Source organism: Chanos chanos, chromosome 10 (genome assembly GCF_902362185.1).
Source record: "Chanos chanos chromosome 10, fChaCha1.1, whole genome shotgun sequence".
In the NCBI taxonomy this organism is placed as follows: Eukaryota; Metazoa; Chordata; class Actinopteri; order Gonorynchiformes; family Chanidae; genus Chanos; species Chanos chanos.
In genome coordinates this window covers 23,478,043-23,497,014 of record NC_044504.1, presented here as the reverse complement: position 1 = coordinate 23,497,014, position 18,972 = coordinate 23,478,043, and the positions used below count along the sequence as shown (strand labels likewise).

The 18,972-nt window shown below is 39.7% G+C and overlaps 1 protein-coding gene across 1 annotated transcript; it reads left to right on the top strand.

The window, feature by feature from the left end:
- Positions 1–14,732: 14,732 nt before the first annotated feature.
- On the top strand, positions 14,733–18,282 carry cyp26c1 (cytochrome P450, family 26, subfamily C, polypeptide 1). Its single transcript, XM_030786714.1, has 6 exons — positions 14,733–14,930; positions 15,481–15,705; positions 15,950–16,225; positions 16,478–16,633; positions 16,912–17,355; positions 17,905–18,282. Exons 1-6 carry the CDS (start codon positions 14,733–14,735, stop codon positions 18,280–18,282), a joined length of 1,677 nt encoding a protein of 558 aa, XP_030642574.1.
- The last annotated feature ends 690 nt before the right edge of the window (positions 18,283–18,972 follow it).

The window sequence follows — 18,972 nt, the reverse complement described above, 5'->3', positions numbered from 1 at the left end:
TAGTGGCATGCTGGCCCTGACCCAGTAGTTTATGAAATCTAAGACATTTGTCTTTACTCAACTGTTTAAAGCAATTAATAGATAGTTGTAACATGATTATTTTGGGTAGTCATAGATTATTTGAATTTGTAATGTTCCACGTACTTTTTTATTGTTTTAGCGTGTGGTGTCCCACTATAATTGTTTTATTTTGAAGTGCAGTGAAACATAGCCACATTTTTTGTTTCACAGGAGTATTTAACAAAGCAGTGCTGAACACTAAGAGGGGTATTCTGTGGAACTGACGGGTTATCTGTGAAACTGTGAATGTTAAATTTGTAAAATGTTCTCAAAATATAAATATTTTGCAAACATTAAATGTTAAACATAAAAGTGTTGCTGTCACTTCTCTATGGGATGTGCAGTACTTGATGGGAGCACTGGGATAGGACGTTCTCCATATGGGTGCACTCTTCTTGGTTGCCACTCTCGATTAGAGTGTCTGTTAAATGAACAAATTTGTAAAATAATAAAATTCAAATTCTAAAATGATGCGTTTGAATGATTAAATTAGATTTTGAATGTTGTGTGCTTAAAGCCTGTCTCCGCAGCCCAACCTGAAGGAATAGCATGTCCACCTTCCATGCTGACATTGCTAAAAACTCCTTGAACTGAAGGAATGGCTGTCAGGGGTAAAGGCCTTTATAACACTCCTGTCCTTGTCCCTTACAAACCTGTCCTTCCACTACCATCCAAACCGCAACTGGAAAGATGATCCAAGAATAGAGTGACCTCAGAGAAGAGAAAACTGCATTCTTATAGCATTCTTTTTTTTCTGTCTTTGCTAAAATCAAATTTAATCTTCATATTTGACAAAGACAGTAATTGTGGGGTGTGGTTAGTTTAGTCATTTTCATGCAAACAGCACACTGTGAAAGAGATTAATTGATTTTCACTCTGTAAACTCAAAATGGAGAACAAATGGAGAAATCCCTATTGCTTAAAAACGCATGGAGTCACAGGTCTTTTATTCTTAAATTAATCTGCATTTTAAGTAGAGTACCATTGATTCCCCAATCCAGGACGGCCATTCATTTAGCAATCTGTCTCTGTAGAGGTGGTCAGATGTGGGTTATGTGTGTTTGAATGTGAATTGACAGCCAATAAATCTTGTTTGCCACTGATTTGATTACAGTGGGCCAGAATGAATGGGAATACAGGGAGAGGTGACAGAAAAAAAGAGGGGGGTTGACTCACAGTAGATACTGCCCACTCCCACCACTCTGAACAAACTCAATCCATTAGAGTGAAACAACATTTCCATTAAGTCTGTCCTGCCCGTTACCACAGCTTTACATGAGTGGCCCTCCATTTCATTCTGCTCCTCCCCAAACTTCCTTCCTTTCTCCATTCATATTAATCGGCTCTCTCAGGGGGTTGGGGGGAGCAATGATACTACCATACAGGAATCAGGACAGGTGAAATGGTGTATGCTGGTCACTGTCCTCTCTCTCTCTCTCTCTCTCTCTCTCTCACTCTAATACACACACACACACACACACACACACACACACGTACATTGTTCCATCAGTTCATTTGTCTCTATTCATCTTTTCTTCTTTTTTCCTGTGGTTTTTGTTTTAGTCTAAAGAGGCAGCAGTTCTCTGCAGCAGGTAGCCAGGCGTCTGACAGTGACCCTGGGGCCAAACTGGCTCAAGTTTCGACACATGCTGAAGTTTTTAACTTCAGGCAAAACCTGTAACACATCCGGCAGTTGGTATTGACTTCACTATGATCATTTTATGCAGTGAACAGTTATTAACACTAGCAGTAAGTGGAAACAGTTGTAATAAACAAGGTTTTTGAATTTATTTAATTGTATTTTTTATGTTTTCATTTATTTTTATATCTTTATCCTTTTCCAGTTTCATTTTTTTCTTGTTATTGTTGTATAAAATGTTGTATAGAACATTGTTGTGTCATGTACAACATTGTTCTATAAGGTTTCTTGCAATAAATGTGCTACAGGCATGTTGTTACTTGTTTATGAAATAAAAAACACCTGTAAATATTATAATAACTATAACACTATTTCTACATTCCTGTTGCAAATGGCATGTGGGTTGGTGGGTTGGTTATTAAATAGATCAGTATGTAATATGTCAAATATTACATTGGCTGAATGTATGTAATGCTCAGTCCACGCACCAATGGTGCTAATGTGTAGTCTGATATAGAACAATAGAAAAAATGGAAATGAAGATGTGATATATTTTATTAAGCAAAATCAGGATCCATTCTCCCAGTTATTCAGGCAGTTGAGGACAGAATTTGATATGTTTATATTTTGAAGGAGATCAGACACATCAGGGTATCACTATTAATATCATATGTAGAGCTGATACTCTAAACCCAGCAACTCAGTGCACTGACACATGTCCGGTTGCATTGATAGACTGATAGACTGGTCATATTGCCATGGCACTGAATCATTTTTCACAGTCAAAGACCTGTCATCCTCAACAGGAAATTCCTGTCAGTTGGGAGGCGGGTCGTTGAATGATTGACGTTTGGAGCGACCAGACTGCTTCCTCCAGACAGAGGGAATGTTTAAATGTCTGTCTGAGTCTGGGACCTGTCCACTTTCACCTAACCCTGCTAAGGCCTGCTATACTACTCTCTTTTTAGAGATGAGAGGCTGGATGAAATGCAAACACAAGAAATTGAAAAAGAGAGAAGAAAGGAGAGAAGGAGTGATAGAATGGATAGTGACAGCAAAAGGAAGAACAGTAGGGTAAGTGAGTTAAAGGTGTAGGTAGACATTTCATTCACAAGTTTGGTCAGAGAAATTCCAGAAGGTATGTGCAGTCAGTGTGTGTGTTTGTGTGTGTGTGTGTCTGTGTGTGTGTGTGTGCGCATGCGTGTGTGTGTGCGTGCGTGCAGAGAAATGACATGTCCTTGGTACACTCCTCCCACCCTCTCTGTCCAGAGCTCAGGATAAGCAGTTTGTCATTCAGACAGACAGCACAGTCTCATCACTGGTCGGGTGCGTGTGCTGTGTTTGAGGGGGGTGGGAGCTTTAACTTACACAGTCAAATGCCATCTGTTTAGAAATTTAGAGGCTCACTCATCTTTGACTCATATATACCCACCCAAACATAGAGGACTGCCTGTATCTAAGGCAAAGACTTTAATTCCAGGTATACACACACACATCTGCAGGGAGCTGATGTAAAGTAACTCTAATCTTCCTGAGAGACTTTCTACCTTTAGGCAAATTTGTGTGTGTGTGTGTGTGTATTGATTCTTTTGGGTTCAGGCTTCTTTGCTTTTTTATCCCCCTCCCTCTGTGAGCTGTGTATCCCACCACCAAGTAACACTACCATTCCTTTTTTATCAAATTAATATTCTGTTTCTCAGGATTATTTACAGTTCTGTCTCCCACCTTCACTGATCATTGTCACATGTGTCGGGTTGTCTTGTAACAGAAGGATAATGCCGTTGGTTACCTCAGTAATCAAATGAAATATTTCAGCTCAGCTTGGATGCTCATATACACAAGCTTTCAGGTTAGTATATATGCATTAGGGGTGTCACGGTATACCGGTATTGACAATAACTGTGATATTTTAAAAAATTGTGCCGCAGCATCATCGCATCTTAACTGTAGAAATACTTGATCTACTTCCACCTGAAGTGTAGTCACGGAGCAAAAGACCACTGGATCCAACTATGGACTGCAGCTGTGTGAAATCCCCTGTCATCGCACTAGAGACCTAAAACTTTCCTCATTCATTTTCAATGGGAAAATAAGCGATTAAAAACGGCAGTTAAAAAAAATGAGTGGACCGATCAAACAAACAGCAGTCAACAATCATAATACCTAAAAATGACAGCAAATATTCTTATTAAAAGCGCTATACGTCTTGCAAAGAACCTGTGATTCTCAGCCACAGACAGCGATCCGCTGACTACATGAGGTTGTTTACCCAGCAGACCACCAGCTTTGCTGACAATCGTCAGGCTATGTACATTCAGCAAGCACATTAATAACTAAAACACAAACAGTATTGTTAACACCAAAACACTTTAGGAGAGTTCCATTGCATTGGTTTAACAGTGCATTACATCACCTCGGGTCAATTCTTGCCTGCTGCTACAGTGTTTCACAAAATACCAAACATGCATGTCAACCAATCATTACAACAGGAGATAAATGATGTGTTGCGTCTTGTTTTTCTGGTGGGGTCCTAGTGAACACCAGTTCCATTCTCAATGGGAAGTGATTAAAAAAAAATTGAGTGGACAGATCAATTAGCTGTATACAAGCACACTACTAGGCATTAGGACGGACCTGTTACCACTGGAATCGATATTGTAAAAACTGCAGGAGTAGAATTGCAAGCTCCCTGCAAGTGATTTTGTTTCAGTTGACATTGTATTGATGGCAGATGTTCAGCCTTGGGGATCTTTTGTTTATTTTGTTTATCAGCTCATCTGATTGCCTTTTCACTATCCATTAAGTAGTGTAATTATTCTTTTCATATGCTTTTGTACAGTTATGGTTACAAACTGTCCAGCTCACTACACTCGTACTTTGAGTGTATTCATTTGCCAGAAAAGAGACAAAATACACAATAAACAAATTTAAAGATGAATTTGACTGATAGCATTATTATTATTATTTTGTTAAAATTTTCTATAGATATCGCGATAATATCGTTAGTGTCAATTCTTTTGGCCACGATAATCGTGCAGTGAAAATCTGATATCATGACAGCCCTGATATATATACACACACACACACACACATATATATATATATATATATCATTCTGCTTTTTTCTGTCCCCAGATGACATACCTGTTCCATCAAAGATCTGAAAGGTGTCGCTGTGAGTGGATCTTTTCGTCTGTCTATGGGAGTTGAGCATGCTGGTTTTTTTTTTTTTATCCATAACTGACAACGCTTCGAGGGCACGTCTTGCACATGAACTCCTTAAAAGGCGTTCCTAAAGATTACACAACACTCATTTTTACGGTTGAAAAAATGACCTGCCCTGCCTATACTGTTCCCAAAGCCTACTTAAAGTTATCTCATTGGAACTGCACATACATTCTCCATCGATGGCACTGAAGACCGGAATGCCAAAGGAAGGCTAATCATTACAATGCAGGCTTGGATGTTTCAGGTCTTTACCACTGACTTCCCCATGATCTCACAGAATTTTAGTGACACCATAATGACATCTAACAGTGACCTAAATAACACACCTACTCACAGAACTCAGCAGCTTTCCCACATACTCTCTCTCTGTATCGCAGTTTTGCAGACACGCACAACACACACTCTCACACAAGTACACACACACACACACGCCCATACACACACACACACACACACACGCGCGTGCCCATACACACACACGCATACACACACACACACACACACACGTACATAAACACATAGATGTATACACACACACACACACACACACTGACACTTGGAGCTATGTAGACATTCCAGCAAGCTGTGATGGAGGGGTCACTCCTACATTCCATCATGCTTACTAACATGAAGACACACACACACACACACACACACACACACACACTGTAATTATAGTTGACTGCAGGTAACCTTGAGACAGTTGGTTTTTACTGGGCAAGTTCTGTGAGTAAAGCAGATGTGTTAAAAGCACTGGGCCATTTCTGATCTATTTGAGCAAAACATCAATCTTTTTCTCATTTTTCTCCCTTTCCTTTCTGATGTGGTAGTTGAACACGGCTGTTCCAAGTTTTCTGACTGGCTTATGTGCTTATTCTCTTTTGTATCTTTTCACATCTATTGGACAAAAAGAGGAAAGAAATGATATCCTCATTTTAGGACATCACCCTGGTCAATTTTATGTTGCCACTTTTACCTTTCACAAAGTTCATTTTAGATATCTGTCTCATTAGCATTAGCAAAGAACAGCTTTCTGTGTCATCACAAAAAAGGTGAAGGTGATGCTTAATATAATACAATGGTTCTCATCAAGTGAGGACTGGTTAATATTGATGCCTCTCTTAACAAGAAAGCAACCAATCAAATTTGCCAAATATTTTCACATTTGTGATTTATTAGTTTGTGTCAGAGTCTCTGATAATTTATTTTATTTTAGATTTGATTTAAGAAGCCTCAATACACTTCAATGGTGGAGATGGAGAGGGAGAGAGAGAGAGAGAATGGCTGAGAGAGGAGAGGCAGAGCAGATGAACAGAGGCTTTAATGGATTTGGACCTTTTTTGAGAAAATGTTTGAAAGTGAACCTAAAACAGTTTTAAGGGAGTCTTTTGTCCTCCTCTTTCCTCCTCTCTTTCTCTGCATCCTCTCTGTGCTATAGAGTATTTGACCCCTTAATCACTGCCTCAGGTGGTCCTAACAAAACTAATGGACACGCCAGGCACACTCATCTTCCGAGGTGGATCCTCCTAATTGTTAGTGACTGAAAACATAAACAACAGGAGCTCTTAAACGTTTCTCTTAGAGTATGTGAGAGTGAAGCTACTCTCTTTCCCCCCTAAGCTCCATGCTGTCTCTTTGGTTTCCTCAAAGAGACACATCCTCTGAAGCTTAAGCTAATCTGTGAAAGCCATGGCAAGTTGAACACAATAAGAAAGATGCAGCCTATGTGTTATCCCTGAATATGTATTTTCGGACATCCATGATTTAAGCTGTTTAAATATCTCTTGCACAAATATCCATTTACAGACAAAAGCAATTCAACACAACACAGCATCCCTTCCTTTGATGTATAAGCAGTAATGGTTCTGTAATCTCTAGTATTTCAGATACATCAAAGCTGTGTGATACATTTGATCTGTCTAGCTTTATATTCAAAAGATTTTGTGAACAACTAGAATGTGTAATGCTTGACAAAGATCAAATGACTTTTAATTGTTTTAAGGGTTAATCCATCACTGTTCATGTCAATGACCAAAACTGTTCTTGAGATTGATTTACTGGATTGTGTTTGTACACATATATACGTATATACAACTTTGTGAATTGTAGTACTGTTTAAGTTTTTTTTTTGGAGGCTTAGAGGAAGCTGAGGCCTCAAGGGTCAGTCTGGCAGGGTCACGGGGCGACACCCTGCCCAAAACCTGATACCCGCTCAGAGCACCAGCTCTCTGACAGATACGGAAGTCTGACGGGTGGTCAGGCGTTACACACATATTCACATTCTCAGTGGCTTCACCATGCCCTAAGGGGTCAGTGTGCACCCCCTGTATCTCTGTCAAATACACACACACACACACACACACACGTCTCCAGAATGGCCTGTCTTTGATTCTGCAAGGGCTTTCTCCTTGTCTCAGATGCAACCTGTCATCACTGTGTGTGTGCAGGAGGGCGATTTGACCCGACGAGGGATTGAAACTAGAGAGAGTTACTAGAAGAAAGACAACCGGACTTGCTCTTTCCCTCATGAGTTGGGGGGTTACCAAACCTTTAGCTCTTTAACTTCCTTTTCCTTTATTTTCATATTTCTTTAAGTGATTATTTCCAGTTTAAAGTGACTTTCATGGAGGGGTGGTGGCAGGTAGAGTTTAGTAGCTGTAGACCCTGAGGTAGAAATGTTGAGTGTCCACTTAACTGATAAATGATAAGTTTTTCGGTTCTGTCAGAACACTCTCAAGTCTGTTTCTTGTATTCCTCACTGTTTCTCCCTTTACTTGCAGTAATGGTTTCACCATGTGTTGACTTTTTAAATAGAAATTAAGCTAGGAGTAAGACAAACAGATTTTTGCTCTCTGAATTTATACTACAAAAGAATTCAGTGTAGTATTTTGACAGGGACTAATAGTGATGGCAACAGTGAAGTGGACAAGGAAGGTTGGCAGGAAGACCATCATGCATTGAAACTCAGTTTGAGTGGTCGACATTACACGTCCTAATTTCACAGGAAACATGAATACAATGAGCCTTGAAGGGGGATATAATAGAAACTGAGAGAGATGGGGTCATCATGGGAGTTACATTCATGTGTAGTTAAAAAAAACTCAGTGGGAGGACTGGGTTTGCTCTTGAAAGAACTAACTACTGAAGTGGTGAATTTGTGAAACTGCTAGTGAGTCCTATAGAGAAGTTATGGCATATTTATTTGAAAAACATGGATGTGTCCACCTCTTTTGTCTTTAATTTGGAGAAACATGGCAAGGGAGAGCAATCAAAGACAAATGCAACAGAGCTGGAACATCAACTGTACAGACAAATTCAGAATAATTAAACATATTGTGTACCAGGATGCTCTTTCAAAGGCAACCATGTCTTACTCCCACAGTGTTGGACTTATTGAAAGTTTATCATCAGGACTTGAATCAGTTGACTAGTTGAACCTTTGTAGTAGAGTCATTAATCAATAAGTCACAAATGTGTTTATTCCTGTATTTGGATGTGAGAATGGATTCATTACATGGAGTAAACTTTTGTATTGTAAGGTATTATATCTTGTCAAAACTGGAGGGGCACTAAGTACACCAGTGAGAATAGTGAGGGGTATAAGGCAAAATTACCAACTCCCAGGTCAACTGTATATTTTCAGCTAACTCAAAACACTTTAAAAGTAGTTTCTGTTCCTAAGTTTGTACCTTTAATTATCTGAATGTGCTGGCAATTTTAATGTATTTGTTTCAGGTCAAGGGGAGGCGCAGGAATATTTGAGAATACACTCAGGCATCCTCTACTGAAAAAAAAAAAAAAAAAAAAAAAAATATATATATATATATATGATTAATTTTGTGCTTAGACAAGCTAAGCTAGCCATTTGGGTTGCTAAGAGCAACAAAACACAGGGTAATAGTGGGCTCTGTTGAGGGGTGTATATTAGAGAGCAGTCTGGCATAGTTTGACCTTTCTCATATGTGGGTAAGGATGTGGACTGTTTTAAAAGAATTTAGTATGTTGGAGAAGCAAGCACTGTTTATGCAGCTGAGGGCACACTTACCTTAAAGTGTTATGATATGATCTTATGTTTTAATGCATTAAAATGTCATGTGTTGTAATATAGAAGTATCACAGAGTAATAAATTCACTCTCTCATTCACTTATGTACAGGTGAATAAACTGAGGCCCTGCCAACATGAAAACCACTAAAAAAACAACATAGACCATTCTCGGCTACAAATGTTAGATATGTACATTCCAAACATTTGCTTCAGTTTGATAAGATTTACTTTCATTTTGCTGACTGTACTCACAGTGCCTTTTTCAGAGGAAGAAATATGTTCTTTCTCTTTCCTTCTGTGTCTTTGGAAAAAATGCCTCATTTTGGCAGAGTATTGGCTTCCTTCACAAGAAGTGAACGGGGTGTGTATGTGTGTGTATGTAGTCTGGAACTTTTGTGGTTCTCCCCTCAGTTTTCTCACCATCGAAGCTCTGGGTTTATTCAGAGTTCAGTTGGGTCATGAACTCATATATAGATGGTACCATGTGATATTATAGTGTATGTATGTTAAAGAGTGTATATTTCAAAATGCACTTACAATAAATTGCAAAAATTATTACAATAAATAACAATTTTATTACTGGTAAATATAGCAAACTATGTAAGAGAGAGAGAGAGAGAGAATATGAATTATTAAGTATTTTTAAGATATCAGGTAACTATATTACTCCTCTCCTCTCTTTGCCTGTCCTCTCCTCTTGTTCCCTGTTTTGTCAGCTAAACTTCTGACACTTTCACCATATAACTCCGAAATCCCCAAATTCAAGCAGCATTCTTCCACTCCTTTAGGGTTGGACCCTGTTACCACCCCCCCCCTTTTTGAATTACATTTAAACATCATAATGGAAACTTCATATAACAAGCCCCCACAAGTGGAGCAGGCCCAGACAAAGAGATGAACATATTGAGCGTACCACAATGAGCTCAGCAATCCACTAACAGTGTGTGTAATTAAACGACATGTTGATCAAAGCCATCATAATGATATGCATCACTATAGCAATCAAACATCCTACAGTTCCATAGGAATGTCTAGAGTGGAAATAAGGGGAAAACCAAAGAAAAAATAAGAATGTGAGGGGAGTGAGATCTTTGTTTTTCTGTCAACATCAAGAGTTTTAGATTTCATGGCAGATTAATTACAATGAATATTAGACAGGTGAGCAGAGATACGACTGTTAATTCATTTTCATTTGGTCTCATTTTGTGATGTGGCTTTGGTCATCTCATTATGTCATTATTGCCTCATGATGATGTCATCATAAGAGAGCTGGAATGTGATAGTAGTTTGTACGTATGCGAATGATAGGAATGTCTCTTAAGTTCTTAAGGACATTAGATTGAAAGACCAAAGCCCTTCAGCATGAGTAATGTGTCCTTAATTGGGTGAGCACCTGTTGGTTGACAATGTATTGTGCAAAAAAGACACAAATTTTCAACACCATCCAAAAGGTAGGTTTGTTGAAGCAGCTAGAACATTACCGAGGAAGAAGATTCTAGAATCAGCCTGCTCTGGAGTGTAAGGGGAAACCCAAATGTACACACCAGTCTTGCATAACCTGATGATGTCTGGTAGAAAGCCGACCTGTGTTAAACTTTAAGGGAATTAAGTTGAAAAGCAGTTAAGTTGATTCAAAGTAGAGACAGATAAACACAAGACTCATGACAAGTGGTCATGTGACAGAAATCAGAGGTACTGTGATTGCCAAGACAGGGCTAATGTGCTTGTGTCATTATTACTGACAGCTTGGATTGTGTTGCAATAATTAGTTCCATCATTAATTTTGAAAGTTTCTATCAGTTCCCAACTTGCTTCTCATGTCATTCCACAAATTCACTGGAAAACCGAAAACAAATATATGCCCAAAACTATCCTCTGTCATCCTCTCTCTCTCTGTCTCTCTCTGTCTCTCTCTCTCTCTCTCTCTTTCTCTTTCTCTCTGTTGTTGTGAGAATGACACTGCTGTGTCATTTTATCACAGCACGTGTTGAAAAACTCCCTCTGTCTCTCCTCTCTCTCACTCTCTTTCTCTCTCTCTCTCTCTCTCTCTCTCCCTCTCTGTATATGTGTATCTGTGTGAAAGAGCAGGGACCCATCTCTGGGTGTCTGACTTGCCCTGGCACGTTACTCTGTTGAGCTTACGTTTCCTCTGGTATTCTGTGTCCCAGCTGTTAAAATTAATAATGGGACTTTGCTAAACATCTCAGACAGAGAATGTCTCTCCTCTGCTTCCCTCCTCCTCCTCCCCCTCCCTCTCTTTCCCTCCCTCCTTCCTCCTCTTACAGAAAGTTCTACATAGGTCAAATCTCTTGCACATCAAAGAGAATGAGACAGAGAGAGGAGAGTGAGAAAGGGTAAAATGGTGGAGAGGTGTCAGGAGATTCAGGGGAGAAAACAGAGAAAAACTGGAGACAGGGACATCTGATGATTTTTTTCAGAAAAAGAGGAGAGGAGAGGAGAGGAGAGGAGAGGAGAGGAGAGGAGAGGGATTAATCAAAAAAGGATGAGAGTGGTTGTCTCAAGGACATAACAGGTCATTCTGAGATTCTGAATCCTTGCTCTTTAGCTGCTGTTTCCTACACACTAAACTTCAATGAGAAACTTACTCTCAAGGCAGCCACATCTCCATCTTGGAGTGTAGAAGATGTCTGGAATCACAAGAGCAAAATGGAGAATGACTCTCTTGGGTCTGGCTTAACTCAGGGCTCTCTAAACATTCCTGTATGTGAGTATGTCTAATTGGTCATCTGTTGATGATCCATTTCAAATCAGTGCACCTCCAGTAAGGCAAACCACTTTTCTAGAAATGCCTGAAGTTTAAAAGGTTACTGTAACTCTTTTCTTCATTGGCCTCTGTTGTGAGGTGTGTTAAAAGTGTAAGTTGTAGCTGTGAAGGGCTGAGAAAACACAGCCAACTCCAGCATCACTCATCACAATAATATCCCAGCATCCCCAACACTTACTCATCCGTACCACAGAATTACAGAATAATATACCACACTCATTATTTGCATGCACATGTGTGTGTGTGTGTGTGTGTGTGTGTGTGTGTGTGTGTGTGTGTGTGTGCTTCAAATGAAGAGCTGATCAGTGTTGAATCTTTCTTTCTTTCTTTCTTTCTTTTTCTTTTTCGAATGACCTTTCACTAATACCCTGTCAATCTAGCCTCCCCACAACAATTTCTATATGAGTTAGCATTCATACAGAAATTAGATTATTTCCTTTAATTCCATGTGCATGCAAAGAAATAGCTTCTGATACCGTCTTATTTAATGCATTGATAATTATGTATGTGTAATTTGTTTTCGTATGTTCAATTTGTTTCTGTCATCCAGCATAACAGTTTCTGAACATAGTTAAGATTACCCTTGAGGAATGACCAGTCTATGACAGCATAACGACCGATCACGATAAATATCTTCTTGGGGTTCATTTGAGACATATAAGTATACTAGCGCTGGCATGCTATAAATAGACAGCAATTGCGTGAATGAAAAATTTGCGCTCACCAAAAATCTTAACCATGGCTAAAACGATGACTTGCAATAAATGCTTTAATCCCCATGTACTAAGTGGTCCGGGTTCATATAAAAGCTGTGGATGTTGAATTTAGGCCTACAACTGAAATTCTGAAAGCCAATGTCGTTTTCACTTACAGAATTAATTAATAGCTAAGTGCGTCCTATTCGCTGGTTGTGTTCTGTGAATCGTCTATCTTCAACAATTATACATTTTCCCATGAACATTTGTATATGATCGTGGAAAGTTCTTAGGTTATACATTGTCAATTAAAAAAACAATAAAATGTCATTACAAAACCCCTTATCTCTTATCTCTAACCGAGAACGTAGAAACAACTAAATTCAGACTAAGGCTGCCTGAAAACTAGGCGTATAGGGGAGTTGATTCAGAGGGTTATACTTCGTTAGGAGTATTTAATGAGTTCACCGTTTTCGCTTATGAGTAGCTTAAATATTTTCAAGACTAGACCGAAGTCGTTTTTTATTAATTAGGACAAATTGATTGTAACGTTGTAAAATTAATTGTAAATTGCGTTTACCCGTGAACATGTCAGTGTTTGCGACTAAATCAGTTAAAATTATTGTAACTAACAAATATGCAAACAGCGTATTTGCTGCGGCCTTGAATGGACAAAACAACGGATATCCTCCATCTTTACGTGCCAAATGCACGTAAAGATGGAGAGATTAAAAAAAATCTCTTTCCTACTCTACGGTAAACCAAGAGCCTACACAAACCAAAAAACGTCCAAAATTATCGGATTGTCAAGGTAACAATGGAGCTAGATGGATCTGACATAATCTAATATGATTTCAGGGGTTAATTTTATTTGCGATGCAAAACCGCCTCTGATCAAAATGATTTCGGATTGAAGACTTTTTTTTTATTAAAAAATCGTCATTTTATGTAGCCATCGAAAAAACACAACGTAGTTTATCAGACAGCTGAGAAAAACAATGCTTGGCTGGTTAATTTCAATTCTATATGAATGTATTCGAAACTTTAAAACTATCACATGTTTGTGTCGTAAATTCATTATGATTAAATTCGTTGCGTTCGTTACTTATGCAGCTGTTCCGCTACTAAGTTATTGAACAGTTTGTTTACTCCACCACTGGGTCTGGTGGCGAGAGCAAAGGAAACAAAGCACTAGTTTTGGTTACGAGTTGTAAAGTGGAGGATGAGAGAAGGAGAGAGAGAGAGAGAGAGAGAGAGAGAGAGAATGATCAGAAGGTTTTCTGCGATTGGTTACCTGTTCGCTTATTGCGCTGCCATTCGATCCCTATATTCAAAGTCTCTAGCCGGTACCCCCCTCCACCCCCCGCCCCCCTGCGTACACACACTTCCCGCACTCGCCTCACTCATTGGAGCGCTGCGTGATCGCAAACTTTCTTCAGAGTTTGTGACTTATGAACGGGCTCCAGCGCTACTCCGAAAAAAAAAAAAATTCGATACGTCATCCGCGAAGGTGGTTCATAAACTGTGCCAATATCTATAAAGCACGATTGCACGGGATGCGTTGAGAACGAGTTGCACCTTGGAGAAAGGACAAAGAATACTTTTTGAGACTTTTCAGATTATGCCATATGAGTGATTTTACATGTATGACAAGGTAAGTGCAATATTTTTATCTCTTTAAAGAGGGTATTCCTCCATCTCATACGATCCTTAGACGAGTACTTCACATTTTCATATTCCGGAAACATTGAAACTGATATCTATTCAGGGAAAGGACGACAATTTGTCACCCGTCCGCCTTTTTACAAGTTATTATCCAGACCTTGACAGACAGTATTTCAGTCAAACCATGCAGATCCTTGGCTCTGGTCTGATTTACGGGGAAGAGTGGGTGAAAGATTGTCCGCCGCGGGGATTAAACCCCTCTAACGGAATAAACTAAAATGAAAAAAGACAAGCCGGCACATGTAACTTGTAAAACAATTTGGAATACGTGTCAGTGTCTTGTCATTCTGTCACTGCTAAAAAGCTTGACTGAGACAGTTATGGATGTGCGTCGGACAATAATGAATGTCGAGGCATTTTTTGACCTGAGCCAGCAAATATAGATTCATTCACATAGGCGTAAAAGCCAAAAACTATGTAGCCTTATTATAATGTTACATGTATTTGTTTACAGACAATTGAGAATTCGAAACTGGACATAGTTCGTCTATTCAAGTCTCACGCACCTCGCAGCTTGAAAACACGTGGGCTGAGTTTTTTTTTTTTTTTTGGAGATGTTCGACCTCAGTCTCTTGTCGCCGCTTCTAGCGACTGTGAGCTCTGTGCTCCCAGCGCTGCTGCTACTCGTGGTCTCCTGGCAGCTTTGGGCATTCCGATGGAGCATCACGAGAGACAAAACATGCAAGTTGCCGCTACCAGAAGGTTCTATGGGCTGGCCTTTGGTGGGTGAAACTTTCCACTGGCTTTTTCAGGTAAGAGTGAAAACCTAAGTAAAACTTTTACAAGCGTTCCAAAGCTCTCTCTCTCTCTCTCTCTCTCTCTCTCTCTCTTTCTCTCTCTCTCTCTCTCTCCTCTCTCTCACACACACACACACACACGCAAACACACACACACAGGACAAACGTCAGTTTTACCAAAAATTAGTAACAAGGTTCTTCCAAGAAACACGGAGTAAATTAGGATTGAATTGGATTGCTTTTAAACATTAAGCATATGTCTGTACTGATGATTTTGTATAAAAGTAAAAAGAAAACTGAGCAAGGTGTTCAAAAGCGACGCATATGACCGTCTGTCTTTTCAATGGATAATGCACTGCAGAATTATTCCTGAACTTGTGCTGACTTGATGGTTGTGTGTGTGTCGCCGGTGCGGTGAAAAACAGACGTTTACTCCAATTCTCCTTTCTGAAATGAACTTTCAACCCTAGACAAAAAGTGCAGTAGAGATATCATGTCTAACCGGCAACTAAATAACAGTTCTGTCAAACTGGTGCATCTATGCTCATGTCTGTCTGTATGACAGGGGTCAAGCTTTCACATATCCCGGCGGCAGAAGCATGGAAACGTATTTAAAACTCATCTTTTGGGAAAACCTGTCATCCGCGTGACTGGCGCCGAAAACATTCGTAAAATTCTGCTGGGAGAACACACGTTAGTATGCACGCAGTGGCCCCAAAGTACACGCATAATTTTGGGACCCAACACTTTGGTGAACTCGGTGGGAGACTTGCACAAGAAGAAGAGGAAAGTAAGTCTTACAACTTAACGTTTTTATTCTCTGTTTAAAATGTATACTGTTCTGCAGCGAAATACGCCAGTTTTGTTTGTGTCGGCTAAAACTTTGAATCGCACGCCAAATTCCACAAAGAATCAAACTATGTTCGCTGACATTGGGGAAACAAACAAAACGTCTGAGAAAAAAGCATTAATTAAAAAGTTGGACGGACGTAGGTGTCAGGTCATTATTTTTATTATTTTCCCCTCCTTTTTAGATCCTGGCAAAAGTCTTTAGCCGCGGGGCTTTGGAGACATATCTGACGCGCCTTCAAGATGTTGTCAAGTCTGAAATTGCCAAGTGGTGTGCTGCACCCGGATCAGTGGAGGTTTACGCCGCGGCCAGGTCGCTCACATTCCGCATAGCAGTGCGAGTACTCCTTGGGCTGAGACTGGAGGAAAATCGCACCGTTTACCTTTCGAAGATCTTTGAACAACTAATGAACAACCTGTTCTCTCTGCCTATTGATGCTCCATTCAGCGGCCTGCGCAAAGTGAGAGAAATCACCATTAATAATCAGCCAACACTGGCTACAGCCCCCAGTCCTCTCATAAAGATGGGCTAGAAAAACAACTTCACTATTTACAAATGCTTACAAAAGAATATTATAAATTACAAACATTTTGTACAACCAGCTACAGTGCGTAAGCTATGGGGATTTGTCCCAACACCGTTAATTAAACATTCATATAACTTGGGTATGAGTGAATTTTTAATTCTCATTTTTGTTGTCCTCCTCTCACAGGGCATAAAGGCACGAGAGATTCTGCACGCCTCAATGGAGAAGATCATAGAGGAGAAACTGAGGAAGCAGCACACAGAGGAGTACTGCGACGCGTTTGACTACATGCTGAGCAGCGCAAAGGAAAACGAATATGACCTCACTATGCAAGAGCTCAAAGTAATTATTTTCAAACGGTTCAAAACTATTCAGCAGCATCAGGGCATGACTAATATATATTTAATATTATTAAACAATTATTTCAATATGTAAGCTTGGCATGTAATTAACGGAACGAGTCTGTAGCCAAAGTACTCTTTTATAATGTTATTTCATAATTACTTATTTTTATTCGTTTACACTTTATGTATTTAATTAATTAGTTCGACTCTACACTGTACCACATGATTTCCCATTGCTTATTTTAAAAGTACATTTTTGTTTTGTCTGAATCTCAGGAGACAGCAGTAGAATTGATCTTTGCTGCTCACTCTACCACGGCAAGCGCGTCCACGTCTCTCATTCTCCAGTTGCTGCGTCATCCTGTTGTGGCTGACCGTGCTAGGGCCGAGCTGGAGACTGAAGGGCTCATCTGGGGCGCATCTCCGCATCACAGAGAGAATGAAGTGAACAGCGGACAAATGAACAGTATGACAGACAGAGGGAGCAAAGAGCAGGATTGTCCCGGCTCAGAGATAGATTCGACCCCGAAGAAATCTGGTTGTTGTGAACCGAAAGGAGACTGTGAGGAGGGTCATCGCTCTTATTCCCACATTCCCTATTTAAGTCTTGAGAAGCTGAGTCACCTCGGTTACTTAGACTGTGTCGTGAAAGAGGTGCTCAGATTCCTGCCACCTGTGTCCGGTGGATACAGGACGGTGCTTCAAACATTTGAATTGAATGTGAGTATCATATTGTGAAATTTGTTTCAATTTCTTTCAATACCATTTCACTGTTTGTGTTGCTTTTCAAGTGTAAATCTGTGAAATCCAAAGTAAGCTTACCAAGACTTTTGAAATATGAATGGTCCGAGGAAAAACAAAGAAATTAGTCAAATTGCCAAGAAGCCTTATTAGTTTAAAATATTGAAATAAGTCCTTCTTTGTAGCAGATTTGTTTCTATAAAGTACTCACTGGCTTCCGTTCGATTTGACATGAGGGTACCACAAAACGCCAGAGCATAGCAAATTGCTCAATTTGATAGCAAAAGTAGACCAAAACATATCAGTGACAAAGACCGTATGTGATATTATTAACTAATGATCAGAGTTGTAAAGAAACGCTTTTGGTATAAAGCCATGGACTAGTAACTTATTTTTAACTTATTCATTTTACCTGTGGAAAACTATCTATTTTTGGAACTTGACAAGCCATAAGCAAGCCTAGCGAGGGCCAGTTTGTGACACTCTCGTCGCTGAAATGTACTGACCCTTCTTTTGGTTAATTACCAGGGTTACCAAATCCCGAAAGGCTGGAGCGTTATGTACAGCATACGCGATACACACGAGACAGCCGCAGTGTACCAGAATCCTGAGATCTTTGATCCAGACCGCTTCGGTACCGACCGGGAGGAGGGGAAAAACGGACGCTTCAACTACGTTCCTTTCGGCGGAGGTGTTCGGAGATGTATTGGTCGGGAACTCGCCATAATCATTCTCAAAACTTTGGCCGTGGAGCTACTAGGGACGGCAGAGTGGGCGCTAGCTACAGAAACATACCCCCGAATGCAGACGGTACCAATTGTTCATCCAGTTAACGGACTGCATGTAAATTTTAAGCAACGAAATTGTACCGTTGGGAGAAACAGAAGAGAATCAACTCACATTTAACTTCACTGTAAAAAAAAAAAAACTGTCCTTACTGACATTCAGCATTTTGTCATTTTAAGTTATTATAAATACGCAGATTGCCTTTACTGTTTGACCACTCCACGAATCAAATCGTTACTGGATACTGCAGTTCTGGAGACGGACGTTTTCACCTATACATGGCAAGCAAATACAAAGTGAGAGCAACAAACTCAGTGACATTTTTAGTTTGAGGATTGAGAAATTATTAACTAGTAGATATGTGTTCCGATTCTAATTAGGTTCAAGAAAACGCGCCAATATTACATCTACATAGGCTACATCGAGATAAGCCTATCCGTGATCTGGTAAACCCTAACCCGTTTCAGAAAAATATGTTAAATGTCTTTTACACAGCACTGAGCTTAAACGCGTGTTCGTAAGCTAAGAAAAGCGTACATTTAACCTGTGTTTTCAAGGAGACCAAGGGACTTTTTCTCTCTCTGCCCTATTTGTGAGTTGTAACGGTAGTGACAATAGCCTAATAATAAATGATGTGTTTCAAATGAAGTAGAAATATAAATAAGCTCTATTTAAAGTTGACTGTAAATATATTTCTTACGTAGATGGCAGTCTATTCATATGCGACAGAAAGAAAATATGAAAAACATGTTCTGAACAGTACAAATTAACCATTTTCTGTAGTTTTAGGCGACATTAATGAAAAGATAC